The 18,936-nt window shown below is 38.4% G+C and overlaps 3 protein-coding genes across 7 annotated transcripts; 2 read left to right on the top strand and 1 right to left on the bottom strand.

Moving 5' to 3' along the window:
• Nucleotides 1-368: 368 nt before the first annotated feature.
• Nucleotides 369-3,908, bottom strand: LOC110749552 (uncharacterized). Its single transcript, XM_021949669.2, has 5 exons — nucleotides 3,690-3,908; nucleotides 2,460-2,931; nucleotides 1,943-2,212; nucleotides 790-1,814; nucleotides 369-691 (listed from the first exon to the last, which is right to left on the bottom strand). The coding sequence occupies exons 1-5, from the start codon at nucleotides 3,801-3,803 to the stop codon at nucleotides 611-613; spliced, it is 1,962 nt and encodes a 653-aa protein (XP_021805361.2). The 5' UTR covers nucleotides 3,804-3,908; the 3' UTR covers nucleotides 369-610.
• A 3,836-nt stretch (nucleotides 3,909-7,744) lies between these two features.
• LOC110749604 (Tudor/PWWP/MBT superfamily protein) lies at nucleotides 7,745-12,488 on the top strand. Of its 4 annotated transcripts, none has more exons than XM_021949742.2 (5): nucleotides 7,745-8,419; nucleotides 9,075-9,268; nucleotides 9,431-10,129; nucleotides 10,810-11,048; nucleotides 11,153-12,488. In XM_021949742.2, exons 1-5 carry the CDS (start codon nucleotides 8,229-8,231, stop codon nucleotides 11,987-11,989), a joined length of 2,160 nt encoding a protein of 719 aa, XP_021805434.1. In that variant the 5' UTR covers nucleotides 7,745-8,228; the 3' UTR covers nucleotides 11,990-12,488. The 4 variants fall into 4 exon arrangements, with proteins under 4 accessions (XP_021805434.1, XP_021805433.1, XP_021805435.1 ...); XM_021949743.2 differs by having other exon boundaries at nucleotides 7,749-8,419; nucleotides 9,075-9,670; nucleotides 9,845-10,129; XM_021949744.2 differs by having other exon boundaries at nucleotides 7,752-8,419; nucleotides 9,845-10,129.
• Nucleotides 12,489-13,859: 1,371 nt separating this feature from the next.
• On the top strand, nucleotides 13,860-18,657 carry LOC110749668 (scramblase-like protein). Of its 2 annotated transcripts, none has more exons than XR_015833571.1 (12): nucleotides 13,860-14,013; nucleotides 14,448-15,015; nucleotides 15,390-15,476; nucleotides 15,988-16,029; nucleotides 16,131-16,175; nucleotides 16,428-16,493; nucleotides 16,601-16,657; nucleotides 16,772-16,833; nucleotides 17,033-17,153; nucleotides 17,693-17,756; nucleotides 17,852-17,958; nucleotides 18,320-18,338. XR_015833571.1 is itself a non-coding variant. In XM_021949819.2 (12 exons), the coding sequence occupies exons 2-12, from the start codon at nucleotides 14,467-14,469 to the stop codon at nucleotides 18,348-18,350; spliced, it is 1,245 nt and encodes a 414-aa protein (XP_021805511.1). In that variant the 5' UTR covers nucleotides 13,860-14,013; nucleotides 14,448-14,466; the 3' UTR covers nucleotides 18,351-18,657. The 2 variants fall into 2 exon arrangements, 1 of the variants encoding a protein (XP_021805511.1); XM_021949819.2 differs by having other exon boundaries at nucleotides 17,693-17,770; nucleotides 18,320-18,657.
• The last annotated feature ends 279 nt before the right edge of the window (nucleotides 18,658-18,936 follow it).

Genomic DNA, 18,936 nt, shown 5'->3' with positions numbered 1-18,936 from the left:
CTTGATGAATAAAAATTGAGGAAACTGGGACCCAATTGAGGCTAATTTCGCTGCCACAGAAGTCTACTTTCTATGCTCCTTTGTCCACCTTAATTAGTGGTTTAAAAACTCTAGGATTTATTTCCAAACAGAATAATCTTTGTAGAAGCAAAATATGATATTGTAGAGAAGTTTGACCAGTGTGTATGGAGATTTAGAACAGGTAAAAAAAACAGAGGGACAAAAACTGTCAGTCAGTGTTACCAATGTAGTGCGATGCCTATTGGTTTTTAAGGTTATATAATTAATTAGTTACCTTTTTTTACAGTCAGCTTTGTTCTGTGATGAGAGAGAGAGAGAGAGAGAGAATTGAATTCTGGAACACATGCTGCCAAAAAGTCATAGTATATATCAATAAGCAAAATTGACAACTTCCAAGCCCCCCACCATTTTAGGATTGGGTGGGTGAGGTACATTATTATTCAAGTAATTAAAAAGACCTTACAGATTCAATGACCAAAATGAACTCCCAAAGTTCTCTTAAAACTCTAAAGGAGGCAAACCAAGGTTTAACCCCCTCAACACATTGACTCTCCACAACCAAAATTCAATTAGAGGACCACATCCAAAATCAGTTTCCATTGCCAGCTTTGTTCACAGCCATTTGGTTCTCTGGTACTTCCTGCAAGGCAATTCTTGGCTTCTCTACCATCTGCAGCACATCATCAAAAAGAAACATTATCAGTAAAACATCATAGTACAGAAATCTAACCATTTCAAGCAAAAGAACAGAGGGATTTGGAGCCTCACCTTGGTACCATTCTTACTGTCTCCAATATTTAGTTGATTTTTCAGCATTTTCTTCAGCTGCCTTAGACTCCTAGTATCAAGTTCTTTTTGCACGGTGTCAGTGTCTCTCTTCATCTCAACTCCTCCGAGTTCCAATATCTTATCACCACTCTCAATGTCTTTTTCCTCGTTGTCATCAAAGATGTAGTTCATAATTGCCGATTGTTTCTTGCCTGGAGACTTCCCGGATTTTGAGAGAGTTGGACGAGGAAACTGTAGCGGAAGTAGGTCAGCTGCTGCCAGTGGCAATTTTGGAGTGCCTTCATGGTCATTGGTAACCATAGAAAATTCTTCTACTGGCATTGCCTCCTGAGCTACTGCTAGCTTCATAGATTTTGGTATCTCATCTGACAAAGGACTGAACTGGGTTGCCGTGGCAACTTCTGCTACTGCACTCGCATTAGCATCAACCAAACATTCTGCAACAGAGTTTTCAGAACTTATATCACCCCCTTCATTCACTTGCACATCATCTTTTTTCTTATCCTCACACTCGATTGATTTTTCATTCACGGTCTCATCTTCACTGATGTCATCACCAGAATCTTCTTCTGAGCTGAAGTCTGATTCAAAATTGAACTTCTCTGTGTAATCTCCCTCTGCCCCATACATTATTGAGTCCTTGCTACTTATCATAGACTGTCGTTCATCAGACAAGCTCAGGGTCAATACCTGGGGTTTAGCAGCTTCTTCTACATTCTCTCCTACAGGGGCAGATTTTGAGTCGAAATCTTGATCCTCTGCTGCATTGGTTTCAGATTCTTTTATCTCCAGGCTTCGACATTTAGCTTCTGGGTTCTGAGCTGGACCATGAGTGGAACTCAGAGTCAATGAATTGGGGTCAGTGGATTCTTCCGCACTCAGTGATTCATTTACTTTTTGTAGCACTGAAGATAGAGCAGCATTAGCATTGCACATGGCCTCAACAGAATTATCATCAGAAACTTTGGCAGCTATAGATTTTTCTGTTCCTTCATCATGAGGTTCTGTAGCAATCACAAACAGATTCAAATAAGCTCAACAAAAAGGAACCACAAAAATTGAATTGAGAATCATGAAATCAGATGAACAAACATCCTGGCCGTAGTAATATATAAAATGCAATGGAACTTACCCTTGTCGTCTGTTTCGTCTGACCCCTCTTCATGAGATATATCCACAATGACATCTGAGGCCGATTTTGGTTCGGATACCCCAGATTCCACTTCTGATTTTACCTTTGAATCATCTTCTACTTTAATCATATCAGTCTTGTTAGGTTCTTGAACATCATCTTTCAACTTCCCTTCATTCTCCAATGGTCCATTTGATTTTGGTTCCGATGAAACTTCAGAAACATCAACCCTCTCTGAACTCGCCTCTGATACTGTCTGCATATTAGACCCTGTTTCACACCATACCATGAACTATGTCAGATAACATGATTTTCCTTCCAATATATATCTGAGAAACAATACAACTAGTTGATTAAAAAGTCAACCGCATGTTATATAACCCCATCTTACACTACTTATAGTTATCCAGAAACCAAACGGTCTAAGCCAGTCTAAGCTACACTAACAAAACTTGATATCTGTGTAGTCTGTGTAGTGCTAGTGTAAATCATCAAATGAATGCAACGCTGGACTTACCCATATCAACTGAGCCATCAGACTTCTCTGAGCCATTGTTGATTTCTGTGGAAAGTTCATCCATCTTAAAGGACATACTGTTTTCATAATCCAAGCTCAACTTTGCCATGTTCTTTTCCAGCAGCCTCACCGATCGCCTTGTGTTATAAACGCTCTGCACCGAAGGATTCTCCTTCTGTGTGGTGTTCTGTCGAGCAGAAGCAGCGGGAGCCCTTCTCCGAGTATTTGGTGCGGCAGGAGTTTTAGGCACCTCAGTCTTTTCTTGGTCCATCTCTTCAGAAACGGCTCTCCTAGTCCCGCGTCGACTTTGAGTCAATGGCTGTGAGCTTTCTGGTTCTACTTGGATGGGCTTTCTACGAGTCGAGGTTCTACCGGCAGTACGAGGGATACTTAGTGATCCGTTCATGGTTTTCTCCGGAGATTGCTGGGGATCCGATTTGGATTGGTTCAGGAACTCTTCAAGCCCTTCCACCTGGTACAGTGATTTGCAGAACAGTCAGATTCCAATAAATTAATAAATCCATCCAGCGTGTGTTGTTTGAAAGATAATACATGGAAATCAAAAGAAGGTTAAGATGATGGGAAAAACAGAATCAAAACAACTGTATGTTGATAAACTCTTTTATTTTCTTGTGATTCTCAGCATCCAAACAGAAAAGGATGTTCTACGATTCCCCTGTTTAATTTATGTTGAGAAATTATGAATTTAGGTGAGCAATATTATATAGATTTATAAGGCACTAGATCTGTTAGCTAGCCCCATAAGAACTGAGCTCAACTCAACACTTATGATTATATAGGTTTTTCTTTTTCCGGTCATTTATCACCAACCAAACATGAAAGAATGTTGAACATGTGGTTTACACTAGAAAGTTCGTAAAGAGATAGTATATTAGAGAATTCAAACCAACACACAGCAATTCCCAGAATATCTGAATCTGAAAATGTACTTATTTTGGTGACTTCCAATATCACTTTTCTTGGCAACCAAACGGATTTCAAATCTATAATGTTAAAGAATGTAGAACATGTGATTAATTAGAAAGTTTTTAAAGAAAAGTATATTTGAGAATCCAAATCAAACACAGCAATTCCCAGAAGATCTGAATCTGAAAATGTACTGATTTTGGTGATTTCCAATATCCCTTTTCTTGGCAACCAAACAGATTTTAAATCCACAATAATAAAATATCAAATAGGTATGAAGAAAAAGGGGGACAAAAGTATTACATGTTCAAGAGCCTTGAGAGAATCGGCCATGGCGACATTGGTGAGGTTAGCTGGGAGTTTGTTCTTCTTGCACAGAGCCTGGAGCTCCTTTCTTGTGAGGCTGGAGAAATCCATAGTGTACGGGAAACCCTAGATGATCAAAACAAGCTGTTTTGGTCTTCGCAAGAGAGACGGCTAACAGATTGAGTGAAAAATGTTGAAGCGTTTGAGAGAATGAGAGAGCGATTGGGGATATTTATATATGTATGGCCAAGACCGGGAGAGACGTTTGGAAAACCCTAGAAATTATGACCGTTGGAGCGCGGATTTGAAATTTGAAATTATTGACAACAATTTCTTTTTCTTTTCTGTTTTTAGCAAGTGAATAAATTATAAACTTGGGTGACGTGGGTAAGTATTATTACGACAATCGTAATTGTGTAATCGCGGACAGGGGCAAACTACGGAAAATTCGCATTTGGGAAAATACACATCACATTTAACAAATTTAGAATTGCACTTGTTCAGTGAATAGTTGAGTTTTTTTTTTAAATATTAACCTAGGCTTTCTTCAATAATTTGGTATAATATTATACTTTCACAACCTTTGTTTAAATTAATTAAAATGTAAATTGCATAACCTCAATAACTAATATGACCATACATCTACAAGGGACTTGTAGCTCAAGTTATTAAAAATATTTATCCTTACACTCGAAGTCCCATGTTCGATTCTCTCCTCCCTCAATATTTTTCATATAAAAATATTATAATATGTCTTTAGATTTTGTAACTTGATCGGTTCATAATTGTATATCATTTTGTACCCTTCTAGCTTATGATTTGGTTATGTTTTTGAGTTAAACTTGTGCTTTTAATTCATTTTCTATTTTGATAAGTCCATAATTTCATACACTTGCATGCCTTCTTTACTTAGTGATTTTGCTTAGTTTCTCTTTATTTTGAGTCACTTACCTATGTTTGTGTGTTTTGTAGGTTAAGATAGCAAGAGATAACATTTGATGCAATCCATGCATGTTAAGGGCTGATTGGCATATGAGGAATATGAGCTTAAAGACAAACACATTTTGGCTACAACCCCTTTCCAGCCCAATTTCGTAGGTCAACTTCTTGGCCTTGGATCAGCATGCTATGGGGCTCGAATGAGGTGAAGATCTTCATGAAACTTGTTCCAATGGGTGTCTACTACAACATATCCAAATTTCAGCCCAATTGGACATTTGTGGAGTGCTCAGCCCGTCCAACACCCAACCTTGCTCAGCAGGATTGGCAGCTGCCAGCTTTGAGCCTTGTCTCCTCCTTTAAGCCATGTGCCTCACCCATGCTGCAACTGACTATGGATCCAACATAATGAGTGAAGTGGGGAGGCATTCCAGCAATGAAATTCTAAAGGAGCAAGTTGGTACATAATGGAGCTATTAAAGAGAAAGCATGTGCATGCATGTAAAGCATAAATGAAATGAAGTCAATTCCAGTCTCTGTTCGGCAGCCAAATTACAAGGCCTAAAACGCACAATTCTACTGCTCCGATGGGAATACTTTCTTCATAGAAGTTGTTCCAATGGGTGTCTAGTATAACATATCCAAATTTGAGCCCCATTGGATACGTTTTGAAACCTCTGGCCTTCCTACACCAAGACTGGTTCAGAAAACTCGTTTTTCAGCAACCAAAAGGAAGACCACATGGGTTGGCAGCAAAAGGCAGCCACAATTGATCACCTTTGATCCCATGTGAAGAAAGCTTGAGGTGCAGCAAAAGAAGTATGGGATGAGATTGATTCCAACCACACTAACATAGACAAGATGAAGTGTGAGTTATGGGTTGTATTAAAAGATGAAGGATGGTGTGGGAATTCATCATGTTGTTCCTCCCTCTTAGCCCTATAAATAGAGAAGCCTTCAAGCTTCAAAACACACCCCAAGGGGGGGAGCTCTCAAACACTTCTCTAGAGCTCCCTTCCCTTCTCTCCCTCAAATTCTCTTAGTTTCCTTTCAAGTTGTCAATTGTTGTAACAAAATGAGTTTACTAAATTTTCCTTCAAGTTTTCTTAGTTCTACTTTACTTTTATTTGTAATGTACATTCTTTCTTAAGTATTCAAGTTTAATTAGTTTCCAAGTTTCAATTATGGTTTTTGTTCTTATTCATTATGCTTATAAGTTAATAGGCTAGTTTGAATGATTGATCACCATTTAGGCTTGCATGTTAGCTATCTTGGTTTGAATTAAGAGTAGACACCATGCTTTAATTCGAATTGAACTATGAATAAGAAGAGTATGTATGGACATTCGACAACAGGGATTAGATACATGCTTGGTTGTTTAAATTGTTCTTCTATGCTTAATGGGTTCCTAATGCTTAGTTTTAGGTTAGACAACAAATGATCAAATTAGGGAATTAGGAACACAAGGTTATGACCAAACACCATGGCTTAATCATACTTTAGCTAGAATCAATCCGTTAATCTAATTGAACTTGGGAACTTATTTGCTTGAGTTATTTCCTTTGTTCTTGTTTTATTTATTTTCTTTTTCATTTCTGTTTTGTGTAGGGGAAATGAATTGGATCATTCAATCACCAATCCTCGTGGGATCGACCTCGCACTTACATATGCTATACTACCAAACGGCTCGTGCACTTGCGAGTATCACAAGTTGAGGATGCAGCTAAATCTATTTTGGTACAGCTGAATCGAAGCAACATAACTTCCCACATGTCTTCGTAGATTCAACCACTAATAAATAAAAACTCAACTTATTTCCCCACAACCCATTGATCCAGTATCGGAGGCAGAGCTATGTAGGGATCCAGTTTGATCCCAGACCCCTCAATCTGTTTACACCTTGCATTTAAGCTTTGTAATATTTTCCCTCCATTTTTATATGTCTAAGCAAGGTACTTTAATATTGGGATTTCTGAATTTTTTGTATTTCTTGAATAGTGTGGACAATGAGATTAATATTCAACCATTTTATAATATAAAATTAAAGATAATTATGATTGTAATGAACGAATAAATTATTAATCAATATGAAATGATATTACGAAGAGGGCTAAACTGAGTAGTTAGTATCATATTAACTTATTATCAGGTTAGCGCTTCAGTGTCATCTCAAATGCAAAATCCCAACTCTGCCATTGTATAGTATGTCGTATCTTATTCAGCTCTTATTTCTATATGCAATTTCATATGAGTTATCTTTTTGGCTTCCTCTTTACATGTTATCCATTTAAATGTGATATAATAACCATTTTGACGTTTATTTTAAATGTTGGTTTAAGTAAGCAGTATGTTTATCATGTCTCGTGTGAATTGTATTCAATCTTATGACTATTTATTGTTCAATACAGGAATTGGAAAATGAATTCATTAATGGAGGGAAGTTTGATATTTAAACTTCTGGCCACTCACACTTTTTGGCATGCATAACTAAACAGAATATGAGCAAACCTATGTGTGTTTTTCATTACGGTTTATTTGAAACAAACTAAAGATAAAAGTGCATAGAAAAACCAAATAGATCATTTTGTTGATGGACTTCTAATTTCGTTGTTTTAAATGTCCATCTTAAGATTAGATAGAATGCTAATTTCATTGTATTATATGCATATGTGACAACGGATAAAGAAAATAAGAAAGAAATTGGAGAATTCATAATATCTATGTGTGTTTTTTACTCTTTTATATAGACAGACGTGAGTTAGATAAGCTGACAAAGTTAGTGTGCACCATATTAGTTTCTAATATCGCTTAGTTAGGGTTAATTGGAGCCAAGTCCAAAGTTACATATTTCACATTATCAATTGTGCCCAAGTGGACATTCATAGAGATTAGGCCTGGAATGTGAACAAGCTAAGTTTCGAAAGGCCAGAAGTGCAGGCAGGCCTATAAAAGCCCAAATCGTAAAAGATCGGAGCCCAAAGTTGTAGTAATCCACGTGTTAAAAACTCAAAGCTTGCGCAGCACGCGTTGCTTCGGAGCACATGACTCACACAAAACTCGTACGATTTCCTCCACAGGCCAGAAGCCAGAAGCCAGAAGCCACAAGACTCAGACAAACAGACCCCACTCTTATGCTTGGCCGCTTAGCCTTGCTGCCTTAGCCTTAGCCCACCTTCTTCAAACAAACAAACCGTCACAAAAACCATTTACACCCGAACCCAATGGTCCCAAATTCCAATCACTCACACAGAGTCCCGAGTATTTTAATTTCGAAATTTTGATTTATTTAAAATAAAATAAAAATTTACAGAGAGGAAAAAAACATAGGCTTCTGGAGAGAGAAAGAGCAGAAAACAAATAAAATAAAGCATAGAAATGAAAAATCCCCAATTCTGAATGGAAACCCTAGCCCCAACCCGAATCCCTCAAATTGGACCCTCCATTTTCGTCTATCTTCGGATCATCCGTTCTTCACTGTTCTTTGCTGGAGGCTGAGTCAAACTCCGACTCCTCTATTGTTCACAGAAAGAGAGCAACCGAGAGACACAGCGATATATAGAGAGACAGAGAGAAGAGAGAGATAGAGTGCGTGAGTGTATGTGTGTTATGGGGAGTACGGAATCTGGTACGGGCGATTTCAGCGTAGGATCGATCGTTTGGGTGAGGAGGAGGAACGGGTCGTGGTGGCCGGGGAAGATAGTGGGCCCAGAAGAGCTCTCCGCTTCGCATCTCACGTCGCCTCGCTCTGGGACCCCCGTCAAGCTTCTCGGTAGAGAAGATGCCAGTGTGTATGTCTCTCATAGTTCTTCCCTAAATTTTTCTTAATGGTGGCTTTTGAACCCATTTCATGTTACTGTGGGCGTTTTGGGTTGTGATTGGATATTTATGTAGAAACGAGAAAAATAATTACTTTACTGAGTCTCTTCTCCGTTTTATTGTATACATGAGCTAAAATAGCGCTTTTGCTGTTTTACTTGAAGAAATCACAAAAGCTTAGGACAACATGTTGGAGCATAGGTAGAAACCCATACCAGAAACTTACTGCAACTCAGTGGTCAAACTCGTTTATAGGGTTTTAGCATCAACGGAAATTTTAAAACCCAGCACTGAACCCCCATTATATCACGTTTTGCTAGGACATTTTAATCAATCAAGTTTCATTGTACATACAATTGGTTGGCACCTTAGAACTATTTAGCAGAAACATGGTTCAGGCCTTCTGCCCCCTTTTGCCTTATCCACCTAGTGGCACAAAAATATAGAAATTATGTACCATGGATTTTATTAAAATGTTATTTAAGAGGGTCGTCTTCTCTTTTCAAACTGGAGAGTTGTAACGAAGTATAACTCCCATTGTTCATACTTACTGATTCTTCTACTTACATGCCTGCTTTGATTTTACCAACTGTTTTAGTAATGATATTCCGTGGTATTTCTTCTCAGTGATTGGTACAATTTGGAAAAATCCAAGCGTGTTAAGGCGTTTCGATGCGGTGAGTTTGATGATTGTATTGAGAAGGCTGAATCATCGCAGGGTATGCCTGTGAAGAAAAGAGAGAAATATGCACGTCGAGAAGATGCTATTCTTCATGCGCTTGAACTTGAGAAGCAGCTGTTGAGAAAACAAGGAAAGTTAGGTATAACTTCTGAACGCTTGAACAGTAAATTATCTGGTGCTGTGAAAAAGGAGTTAGTTATATCTTCCGAAAGTTTGGGAAATGACAATGTAAAACCTGGAAATTCCAAATCACATCAGTTTTCTAAGCGACTGGATACGTCTCATAGAAATGATATTATAGGCGGTCCTCTGTCTTCCCAAAGAGCCAAAGAGGGAAATCAACTGAGTGGTGAAGATGATCATGCTGAGGCCATGCCTCGGATGAGAGGCTTGCAGGACTTTGGTCTCAAAATTGCCCCTTCAAAGCGAAAACTTTCATCTTCTCTTGCTTTAAATGGTTCTTGGAAACCCACAGTTGATGGTACTGTTCAAGCTCTTGCTCGTGGTGGTCTTAGCATGGGAGGAACAAATCATGTGAACGGTAAAAATTCTTTAGAGCAAATGAAAAGTTCACATGAGGGATTGAGTGATGAACTTTTGGCCAAGAGACCTGATAAACGTCGTCCTCTTGTCCAAGTTTTGCAGAATAGTGCAAAATTAGCTGTCCCACAGTCCTTGCAACCTGACAGTGCTACTGTTTATACTTCTGTTTCAGGAGTGGAGCAGACGGGAGTTGTTTGCAAAGCAAAGAGGAGTAAATGTGTATATTTGCCTGCTGAGTCTGGTGAATCCTTGGAGTATGAAGCAGCTCCTTCAAACCAAGCTGAGATCTCAGCTTCACCAGTTGGTGCTCGTCCTCATGCCGAGGCCTTGATTGAAGAGAACACTTCTGGCTTTACAGAAGATGAATCTGATTCTTCTGAAACAGATTCTTCTGAGTCCGAGTCTGATTCTTCTGAGACTGAACCAGATATGGATGAAGAGATGCCTTTACTCTCAGGTTCAGCTTTTACTATTTTTTATATTTTGTCAATTCCATGGTTTATGTAGTTGTTAGATTTTGCTGATGCAGAGTAGCCCTACTGCTCAGACATGTTAGAAAAATCAGCTCTATGATTCTTGCTTATAATATGTATGCAGGACAAATCTCTTTTAGTCTCTTTTTGCAGTTACCTCCTTTATTTTTTGGTATGCATATCATATTCTTACTGCCATGAAAGTGTATATTATGTGTAAAATGATAACCTAATTGTCAAGTTAGAGTGCGGTTAGCCCTGTCTTGGGGTATGGTGATTTTCATGTATATGCAGCTCTCAAAGTTTGTCATTTTGTGAACTTGTGTGTTTATATTTATTTTTCACCTTTTATTTTATTATTTTTTACAGAAATTTGGTCAAACTGCTTTTAGCCATTGAGCCATGTTATGGTTCATGTGAGGTTTTTGTTGATTTTCCAGTCAAGATTCCATTATCTGTACCATATTATGGTTCATGTGATTCAGAAAACTTGCTTTTAATTTTTTGCACTATGATCTCTTGACTTCAGTTAACATGAATAACTTGTTGAATATGCATTTCACGCCATGGAGTTGGTTTTCTGAGCTTTGGCCTCAAGGGTTCATAATGGCTGTGCCACTTTTTTGTCATCAACCTCTAAATCTTTTCTGTACATAACCTATAGAACCAGAAGTTGGGAGATATGAAGCACGAGAACATGGAATCATGGTTGGCGACGAGCCTGATGAATCAACAAATTCTGGTGATATGTCTCACCTCTACAGTCATGACCCTTTATTTGCTAGTGAGGCTGTGTCCAAATGGCAGTTGAAAGGGAAAAGAAATATCCGCAATCTTACAAAAAGATCAATGGATGCAACTGACGGAAGAGGCTATATTTATGGACCTTATTCTGAAGAAAAGGTATGTGCTTTCAGCCAAAGGTTGTTATAGTTCCATGTTTCTGTTGATACATTGATTTTAATGATTGTCCTCATAGGGCTAATGTGGATAATAATGATTTTCAGACTGATTGGGAAGACTGGACCTGGGAGGATAGGTCTGCCTGGAATGAGGACTGGGACATCAAAAGAGATCGCTTTCACCCTGTTTATGATGGCCGTTATCATTATCGCAGGAGGCCGAGATACTTGATAGATGTAGACTTGAAGGTCCAGGCAAGTTACCAAAAAGAGCCAGTTCCTATTGTTTCTCTGATGAGCAAGTTAAATGGGAAGGCAATAATAGGGCACCCAATCCAAATTGAAGCCTTAGAAGATGGTTCATCCAACTCGCTTCTTTCAACAGTTGATGAATTTGGTGAGGAAGCAGTTGACAATAATGGGGGTGCAACTGTTCCACATGCATGGAGGACTGCAAGGAGGACGGCAAATGTTCGAGTCCCGCGCCCTCATTTATCGTCTGCATTGGATGGTGATGAAGCTGCTGACGACCTTCCCTTTTTAGATGAAGAAAGCAGGCCACCATTCAAGAAATTAAATTTAGGGAGTTTCAGTAATAAGGCAAGCCAGGGTAAGAGGAACCTTCTTCACAACTCCCGGCTTCCCACTGATAGAAAGTTGTCGAAAAAGGTGGCCAAGAAAGTCAGCTTATCATCTAGCCAGAAAACGAGGACTTTATCTTCGATAGCCATTGAACAGAATTTTAGTAACAAGCCAATACATCATGATAGCAGTAGTTGTCAAAGGGAAGGGCTGATGAAACCGGAGTCTTCTGGACCCACAACTGTAGCTTGCATACCCGTGAAATTAGTATTCAGTAGGTTACTTGAGAAGATCAATAGGCCCCCATCAAAAGCAGCTAGTACGGTTTTATTGAATAGCGAAAAGGAGAGAAATTCATGATAGATTACTTGTACATTGTTATATAAGCACAATAAGTTTATACTGCTAGCACAACATTTATTGCTAATATCTTCTTTCCAGCGGAGCACTACAAAACTGGACCGTATAAGTCAGCATTTTTCTGCTGTCTTTTTGAATAATCGGATGAAGCAGGTAACCAAGGAAGCAGCCGTGCACAGCAGACAGTGTTGTCAACTGCATTGCATTGCATATTTGCTGGATGTGGATTTCTGAGGATTTATTTGAAGGAACAAAGCTCATGTTAGTCAGATGAAGTAGGTATAGATAGAATTCATAGGGAAATGTACATTTATTTCCATACAAGCTTATGTATCTTGCTCTGTTTATCATAACTAATTTAAGAAGTATAGAAAGAAGTGAGGAGTCTTCTGTAGATGTTTTATTGAATTTGTAGTTCTCTCTCTGTATCGGATTAATTAACAAGGCAAGAATGGGAGCACTTTGTGTGCGTTGTTGATATTTCATTCTTTTTTACTTCTCTCTCTCTCTGTTTTTCAAATTTGGGTTCATATTATTTATTACTACTACGGGTAAATAATAAACCCGTAATTACTATTTAATTGGCACTTTCTTACAAGTTGTTGACAAAAGGTCGATAGAGAATCAAAGTTTCATCTGTTAATTTCATCTCTTAAACACCAGTTGTTTTTTGTTTTCGAGAAGAAGTTATACCTTCGTCATTCACCTCAAAAACTTGACCAGCCCAACCCATTTAAACCTGGATTGGTTCGGTCTGTTTCATTCAAATTACCATATTGGGCCAGTCTAACTTTCGTGTCTTATTGACCCAGATTTGGATTATAAATAAAAAGTCTTTTATTGGTTAATAAAATAAAAATATTTTCCGCAATCCATTCCCATTTCCCATTAGAGGTGTCAAACGGGCCGTGCCGGCCCGGCCCGGCCCATTTAAACTCGTGCTTTTAACATTTTCGTGCCGTGCCGGGCCGGCCCATTTAATTTATCGGGCCGTGCCGTGCCGGCCCATTTAATAAAATCATTGATTCCGGCCCGACCCAAAGTCCATGTCCATATTTAAACGGGCCGGGCCGGGCTCGTGCCGTGCCCGTGCTCGTGCTTGTGCCATACTCGGGCCCAAGAACCAACCCATTTAATTTGAATTTTTTTCGCTTGATTTTTTTTTTCCACTAGATAATTCAAATTATAAACATTAAAAATATAATTAGAGGCAAGAAATTATAAACTATTTGAAAACATTAATCAATCAAACATCCAAACAATATGAAGGGCGGAGGGCAAAAAGTGTCAAACTCCACAAAGTCCACTTGAACTTTTCATCTTTAAACAATTTATTATTTTATATGTGAAGAAATGTTTTGCTTTGATTATAAGATAAGCGTATATGTCATATGTATTGATTAGATATCAAGTCCAATGTTGTTTAATTAATTTGTAGTTGATATGTTTAATTAACTAAGGACCCAAGTAATTTTCCTAAAATGAAAGACATCAAATATATGGTTATGATTTTTTTATTTTAAAAAAACATATAAATAATGACATTAGATGTCAAATTATTGCATTTTGACTTTTTGAGAAGAAAAAAAATGCTAAATGGGCCGTGCTTGGGCTCGTGCCGTGCTTGAAGCGGACTCGGGCCATGGGCCGGCCCGGTCCATTGGACCTATTTTTTGATCCCAGCCCGGCCCAAGTTTTCGTGCCGTGCCGAGCACGGCCCATTAATATTCGTGCTCGTGCCGTGCCGTGCCTCATTTAAACGGGCTGGGCTCGTGCCGTGCTGGGCCGGCCCGTCCCGTTTGACACCTCTATTTCCCATTAGGAGAATTGTTTTGCAACGTGATTCTCACCACAGGGGATCCGACCCCTTTGACAAAGCCACTTTCATTGTCTCATTCACACAGGTAGAGACTAGAGTAGAGGGAAAGCTCGGACCAAAAAGAAAGAACGAAAAGGGAAAAATTAGAGGGAAAGCTTGGAACTTGATCGGAGAGAGAGAGAGAGAGAGAAAGGGGCCTGAACTGGTGAGTTCGTTTTCCTTCACACCGTAAATGAAACGAGAATGCCATGTTTCTTGAAAACACTTTCATAATGAAATTCCATTGCGATTAAAGGGTTAGCAGGTTCTCGATTATTTCGGGGTTTTCAAAAGTAAATTTTGTTTCTTGAACAGTGAATACCATTTATCATACGGCATGTTAGGCCCTCGGTGGTAAACATTATCACTTTTTCTTTCGGTAGTTTGATAGAAAACAATTGATTGAAAAAAAAAGGAACTTCATAAATTGTGATTTGTTTAACTTAAAACTTTTTTTCTTTGGCTTAGTATCACAGCAAGATTCTTTCTTTTCTGTTGTTTATGTTTGTTTTCAGAATAATATTGCTTCTGCAATCTGCATACTCGGATTTATGGCTTTGGTTTGATTAATGCAAGAAAAAATTAATATATATGTGGCAGGAATTGTAATAGATTATAGATGAATTGGACAAGGTTTTCCACCAAGGTTTACAAAGCTACTGCTGCAGATTCCAAATGTGGTTCGTCATTCTGTTATACTCGAAAACCCCATCAGAAAGCTATTCACGACACTCAAAGAGGAAGTCTACCAGCAACTTCATGGCCTCAGGATGGAGTTGGTGCTGCTACTGTGGCTACAGATTTTCGAGATTTTGAACAGAGGTTCATTGTTGCAAGAAATGTCATTTGGAGGTTTAAAGGAAATTCCATGTGGTCTAAACAGAGCCCGGTATCTTTGTCTCGTCAATTTGGACACAAGGCTGGTACTGGTCGTGATCCTGACTTGACTAGGGACTTCCTGGTACAGCTCTGGGTTGCGGATAGGAAAACGGAACACTCCAAAAGAAAGAGAAGAGGGAAAGCTGTTAAGTATAGTAAAGAAACACCGTACCACTATTCATCCTATGGATGGCATCCGGATGCATTTTTCAATGCAGCAGACCCTTTTGGCCAACCACCTCTAAGCCAATCCATCTCGGGATTTCTGAAACCAGAATCTCCAGAAGAGGTTAATTTTTGTCTCCTTTTTTTCCTTTTCTACGAATTTCAGCTTTAAGATTTATACACGGAGCTGCAATAACCTTATTTTCCATGCTTATCCGGGTATATGTTTTGTAGTAAGTATGCCTGTTTAAACTTTAAACTAGTTCTATGCTCATAAAGAGTAGCATCTCAAAGGTAGTTTTACTCGTATGTAACTGGAATGTTGTGATTGCTTTTACTGTTGGAAGCACATTCTCTTATCTAACCATGCTATAACTGTTACACCACATTTTCCTACTTATGCTCATCTTTTCAAGTTTTTAGTACCCAAATCATCCCTCGATATGCCTAGTTTGAGTAACACAAAATGTCTTACTTGCCATTTGTTGTATTCTTTAGGTCCAGGTGATGCCTCTTCTTGCTAGATCAAATATGCTGATTACGAGGGATATAGAGTGGGCAAATCTTGTACTTGGCTTTGAACAGGTGATTATTTTTCCTAACAATCGTTCTTTCATGCTAATTTGTATGCTCATACTCTCATGGTCAGAAGACTAAGATTATGTGCTCAACCTTGCTTGTCTTGTATTGTCTGATTTACTTTGCTGATATTGTGTGGTAGAGGGGATTGCATATTTGGTGGTTCTTAAATTGTCAAATCGACTTCTATTGAAAGCTCTTGGTTTTTTCTCCTCCCCTCAAATTTTTGGCCTTCAATCTTCCTTCAAATTTTTCTGAATTTAATAGGCATCCTGCTTCTATTTCAAATGTTTTCATAAATGCTTTTATAATGCTTCATCTGAGTGAACAGGTTTTAAAATGTCAAGTAAACACAGTTTTGAAGTGTGGTTAACAGATGCTTGACTCACATTCTCACTCTCTCTAGATAATGTGCGTCCTTATATGCTCTGCTATATGACATGCCTTTCAGATCATTTTCACTCAATCTGGCTTCTAGTGGTACTTTAGTTACTAATTGTATTTGACATAATTCCAGGAAAACCGGTATGGAATAGTAGATGTGTGCTACCCAGAGTCGGTGAGTAATCGTTGTAACTCATTTCATCCTCTTGAGGTTCCCATACAGGAAGTTTAGGTTTTAAGTTAATTACTCATTTTCTGTCACTCAATGTTTTGTAGCCTGTAGGTTTGATTCGTGAGCAGAGCCATGTTATTACTAGACAGGTACTTTCTAACCCAATCTTTACAATTTTTGACTCTTTATTTTATTGGTATTCTGTCATGTACAGTATATGTAGCATGAGCATGGCATTGTTGTTAGTACTTTATTTTATCTTCAAGTATTAATCTCACTTGTTAAAGTTTATGTGCTGGCCAAATTATAGAATTATTTATGTTTGGCAACTTATTGCTTCTTGTCCTTTATGTTATCTTAAAGAGGTTTTCCCGTGCTTATGCTTGCTTTTCATGTTGCAGTTGCTTCGCCTGAGGCGCCCTTTTGTTGCTTATATAACTGATGCCATGGGTAATGAGCTCTTTAGGGTGAGGATATAGGGCCTTTTAAATAAATAAATTGTAATAATTTGGTGGATGCTCCAATTTTGGATATATTGATGTTTCAGCTTGACCCCTCATTTTACCTTATTTAGGTTCGCAGGCCTTTTTGGTGGATAACCAGCTCAATTTATGCAGAGATCAATGGCAAGGTAGGACAACATGACATATTTTATCTGGTGGTGGTCACGACAGTGTTAAAGATTGTTGAGTATGTGAAATAGCATTCTGGTTATTGATGGTGTTGGATGTCTTTTACTCTCTAGGAAGTTGGCGTGGTTCACAGACGATGGCATCTTTGGAAGAGGGTGTATGATTTGTACCTGGGGTAATTTCCAAATGCTTTTTCCTCTTCCTGTAATTATTTATTTAAACTCAAAATGAGTTAATACATATCATCAAGGTTAGTGCCCTATATTGCACGTTGTTCCCTTATGCTGCTTTGTTGTTGAAACTGTGGTTTTATTCTTGGTCTTCTGCATTGCTTTCATCTTTTGCGTCTAACCCCAAGATAAAATGGTTTGTAGGGATAAGCAGTTTGCAGTTGTTGAAAACCCTGGCTTCTGGAATTGGACTTTTACTTTGAAGGACATTGACGGTGAAGTTTTGGCTCAGATAGATCGTGACTGGAGGGGTTTTGGCTTTGAGGTTTGTTTTTCTTTTCTTTTCTTTTGTTTATTAGTTTCATCATGTCAATGTTGATAACTGCGGTCAATTATATAATGTTACTATCTTGTGAAGAAAGTATGTCATGTTTTTGAAGATGCATTTGGGGACCTTTATCTTTTCAGATTAGCAATTTATGGTAAATTTGATCTTATCAAATGATGAGTTTCTTAGTTGTGGTTCAGTTTTTATGTATATTTCTCGTGTTCAATTCCTGACGGATGTGTAGTGTGGGGCCACCTCCGATTGTTTGTACCGGCTATTGGGATTGGAGGGTCTGCATGTGCCTTCAGGAATTGATTAGTTGAGTCCAAGACGTTAAAAAGAAAGAAAAAAGCATATTAGGTTTGAGATAATTCTTTGATTCAGCACTCATGGAAGCGTAATGCTCTATATTTCTGTTGCCATGGTTCTTTTATATTTGCATTTACCGGTTAAAAAATTGGTTTTTATGTGGCATGCCAGCATATTATGTTGCATGCATACCAACTAATGTTTCATTATGCTTCCACATCATGCAGATTTTTACTGATGCGGGTCAATATGTGATCCGTTTTGGGAGTTCTGATCCCAGCTCCAAGACCGGTACTGCTAGCTTGGTAGAGTACCCAATCAGAAAATGATATTCTCCTTACTATGGTGTATTCCATTTAATATTCTTGCCACTTTTTTGATGGCAGATTGAAGAGTTGGAAGTCATACGTCCACTGACTCTGTTGGAGAGAGCTGTAACTGTTGCTCTGGCTATATCGTTGGACAATGACTATTTCTCAAGACATGGTGGATGGTAAGCCAATGACTATTTCTTAAGACACCACGGCTAGAATGTTCAGTGGAAGTTCTGACTTTGGTATGTATTTGCACATCATGGCTTTGGTATGAAGCACTTATTTGTGCTATAAGAACTTAGAACCAGCTCCAGTTTATAGACTGAGGCACTCCAACTTTCTATCATCTTCTTCGCATTGTTTTCGTAGTTTATCTTGGAAGCTGATATATGTTATTCTTTATCTTGTATATCTTGGACATTGTTACAGTACTTAATATGCTGCCTCATTCCTAGTTCTTAATTGAGAGATAGAGAGTTGAAAACGCACACTAATTTTGTTTGCACGTGCCTGTGCCTGTTTTTTTTTTTTCGTTTCCAGGGGTTTACCTTTTGTTGAAGTAGGAGAGTAGGTCTGGCTGGCTGTACAGATGAAAATCGATGTGGTTACGCGGTCATTCTTAATTCACGAGGGCTCAAGACAAGGCCCGACTGCTTGTTAGATGTGATTCTAGCGGGGATGCTAATCTTGTTTCTTGGTGAAGACATTATTGTACCATCGAGTTAATGAATAGCTTACTTTTTATGATCGATTAGGATGACTTGCAAAGACCAGATCTTGGTATTCTCTGCAGCACAAGAGAGATGCGCAAAACCTGAAAGAAGAGAACTTTACAATTAGATTCAATGTTGATAATGTTTATATCCCTTGATTAGCAACTCGTTATAACTTCTTATATCCTTAACTTGTGCATGGCTCAATTATCCAGTTAACTCTAAATTGGAATTTGGGTTTTGATAGATAAGTTGGATCATCCTATATCAATGAACTAAAACAGAAGTTTTGAAAATGAAAACTCGACTGTTGAAAAAAGTTTATGCCTATCTTTAGGTCGCTTGGAAAAAGTTTTGTTCCACCTATAACAATGAGAACGACTGTTGCGTAGTTTTCACATGTTGAAAACACAAGCTGGAAAGTTGCACAAGGAAAACAGAAAA

This window comes from Prunus avium, chromosome 2, assembly GCF_965620075.1.
Source record: "Prunus avium chromosome 2, drPruAviu1.hap1.1, whole genome shotgun sequence".
NCBI classification, from domain to species: domain Eukaryota; kingdom Viridiplantae; phylum Streptophyta; class Magnoliopsida; order Rosales; family Rosaceae; genus Prunus; species Prunus avium.
This window is presented reverse-complemented; position numbering and strand designations above follow the sequence as displayed.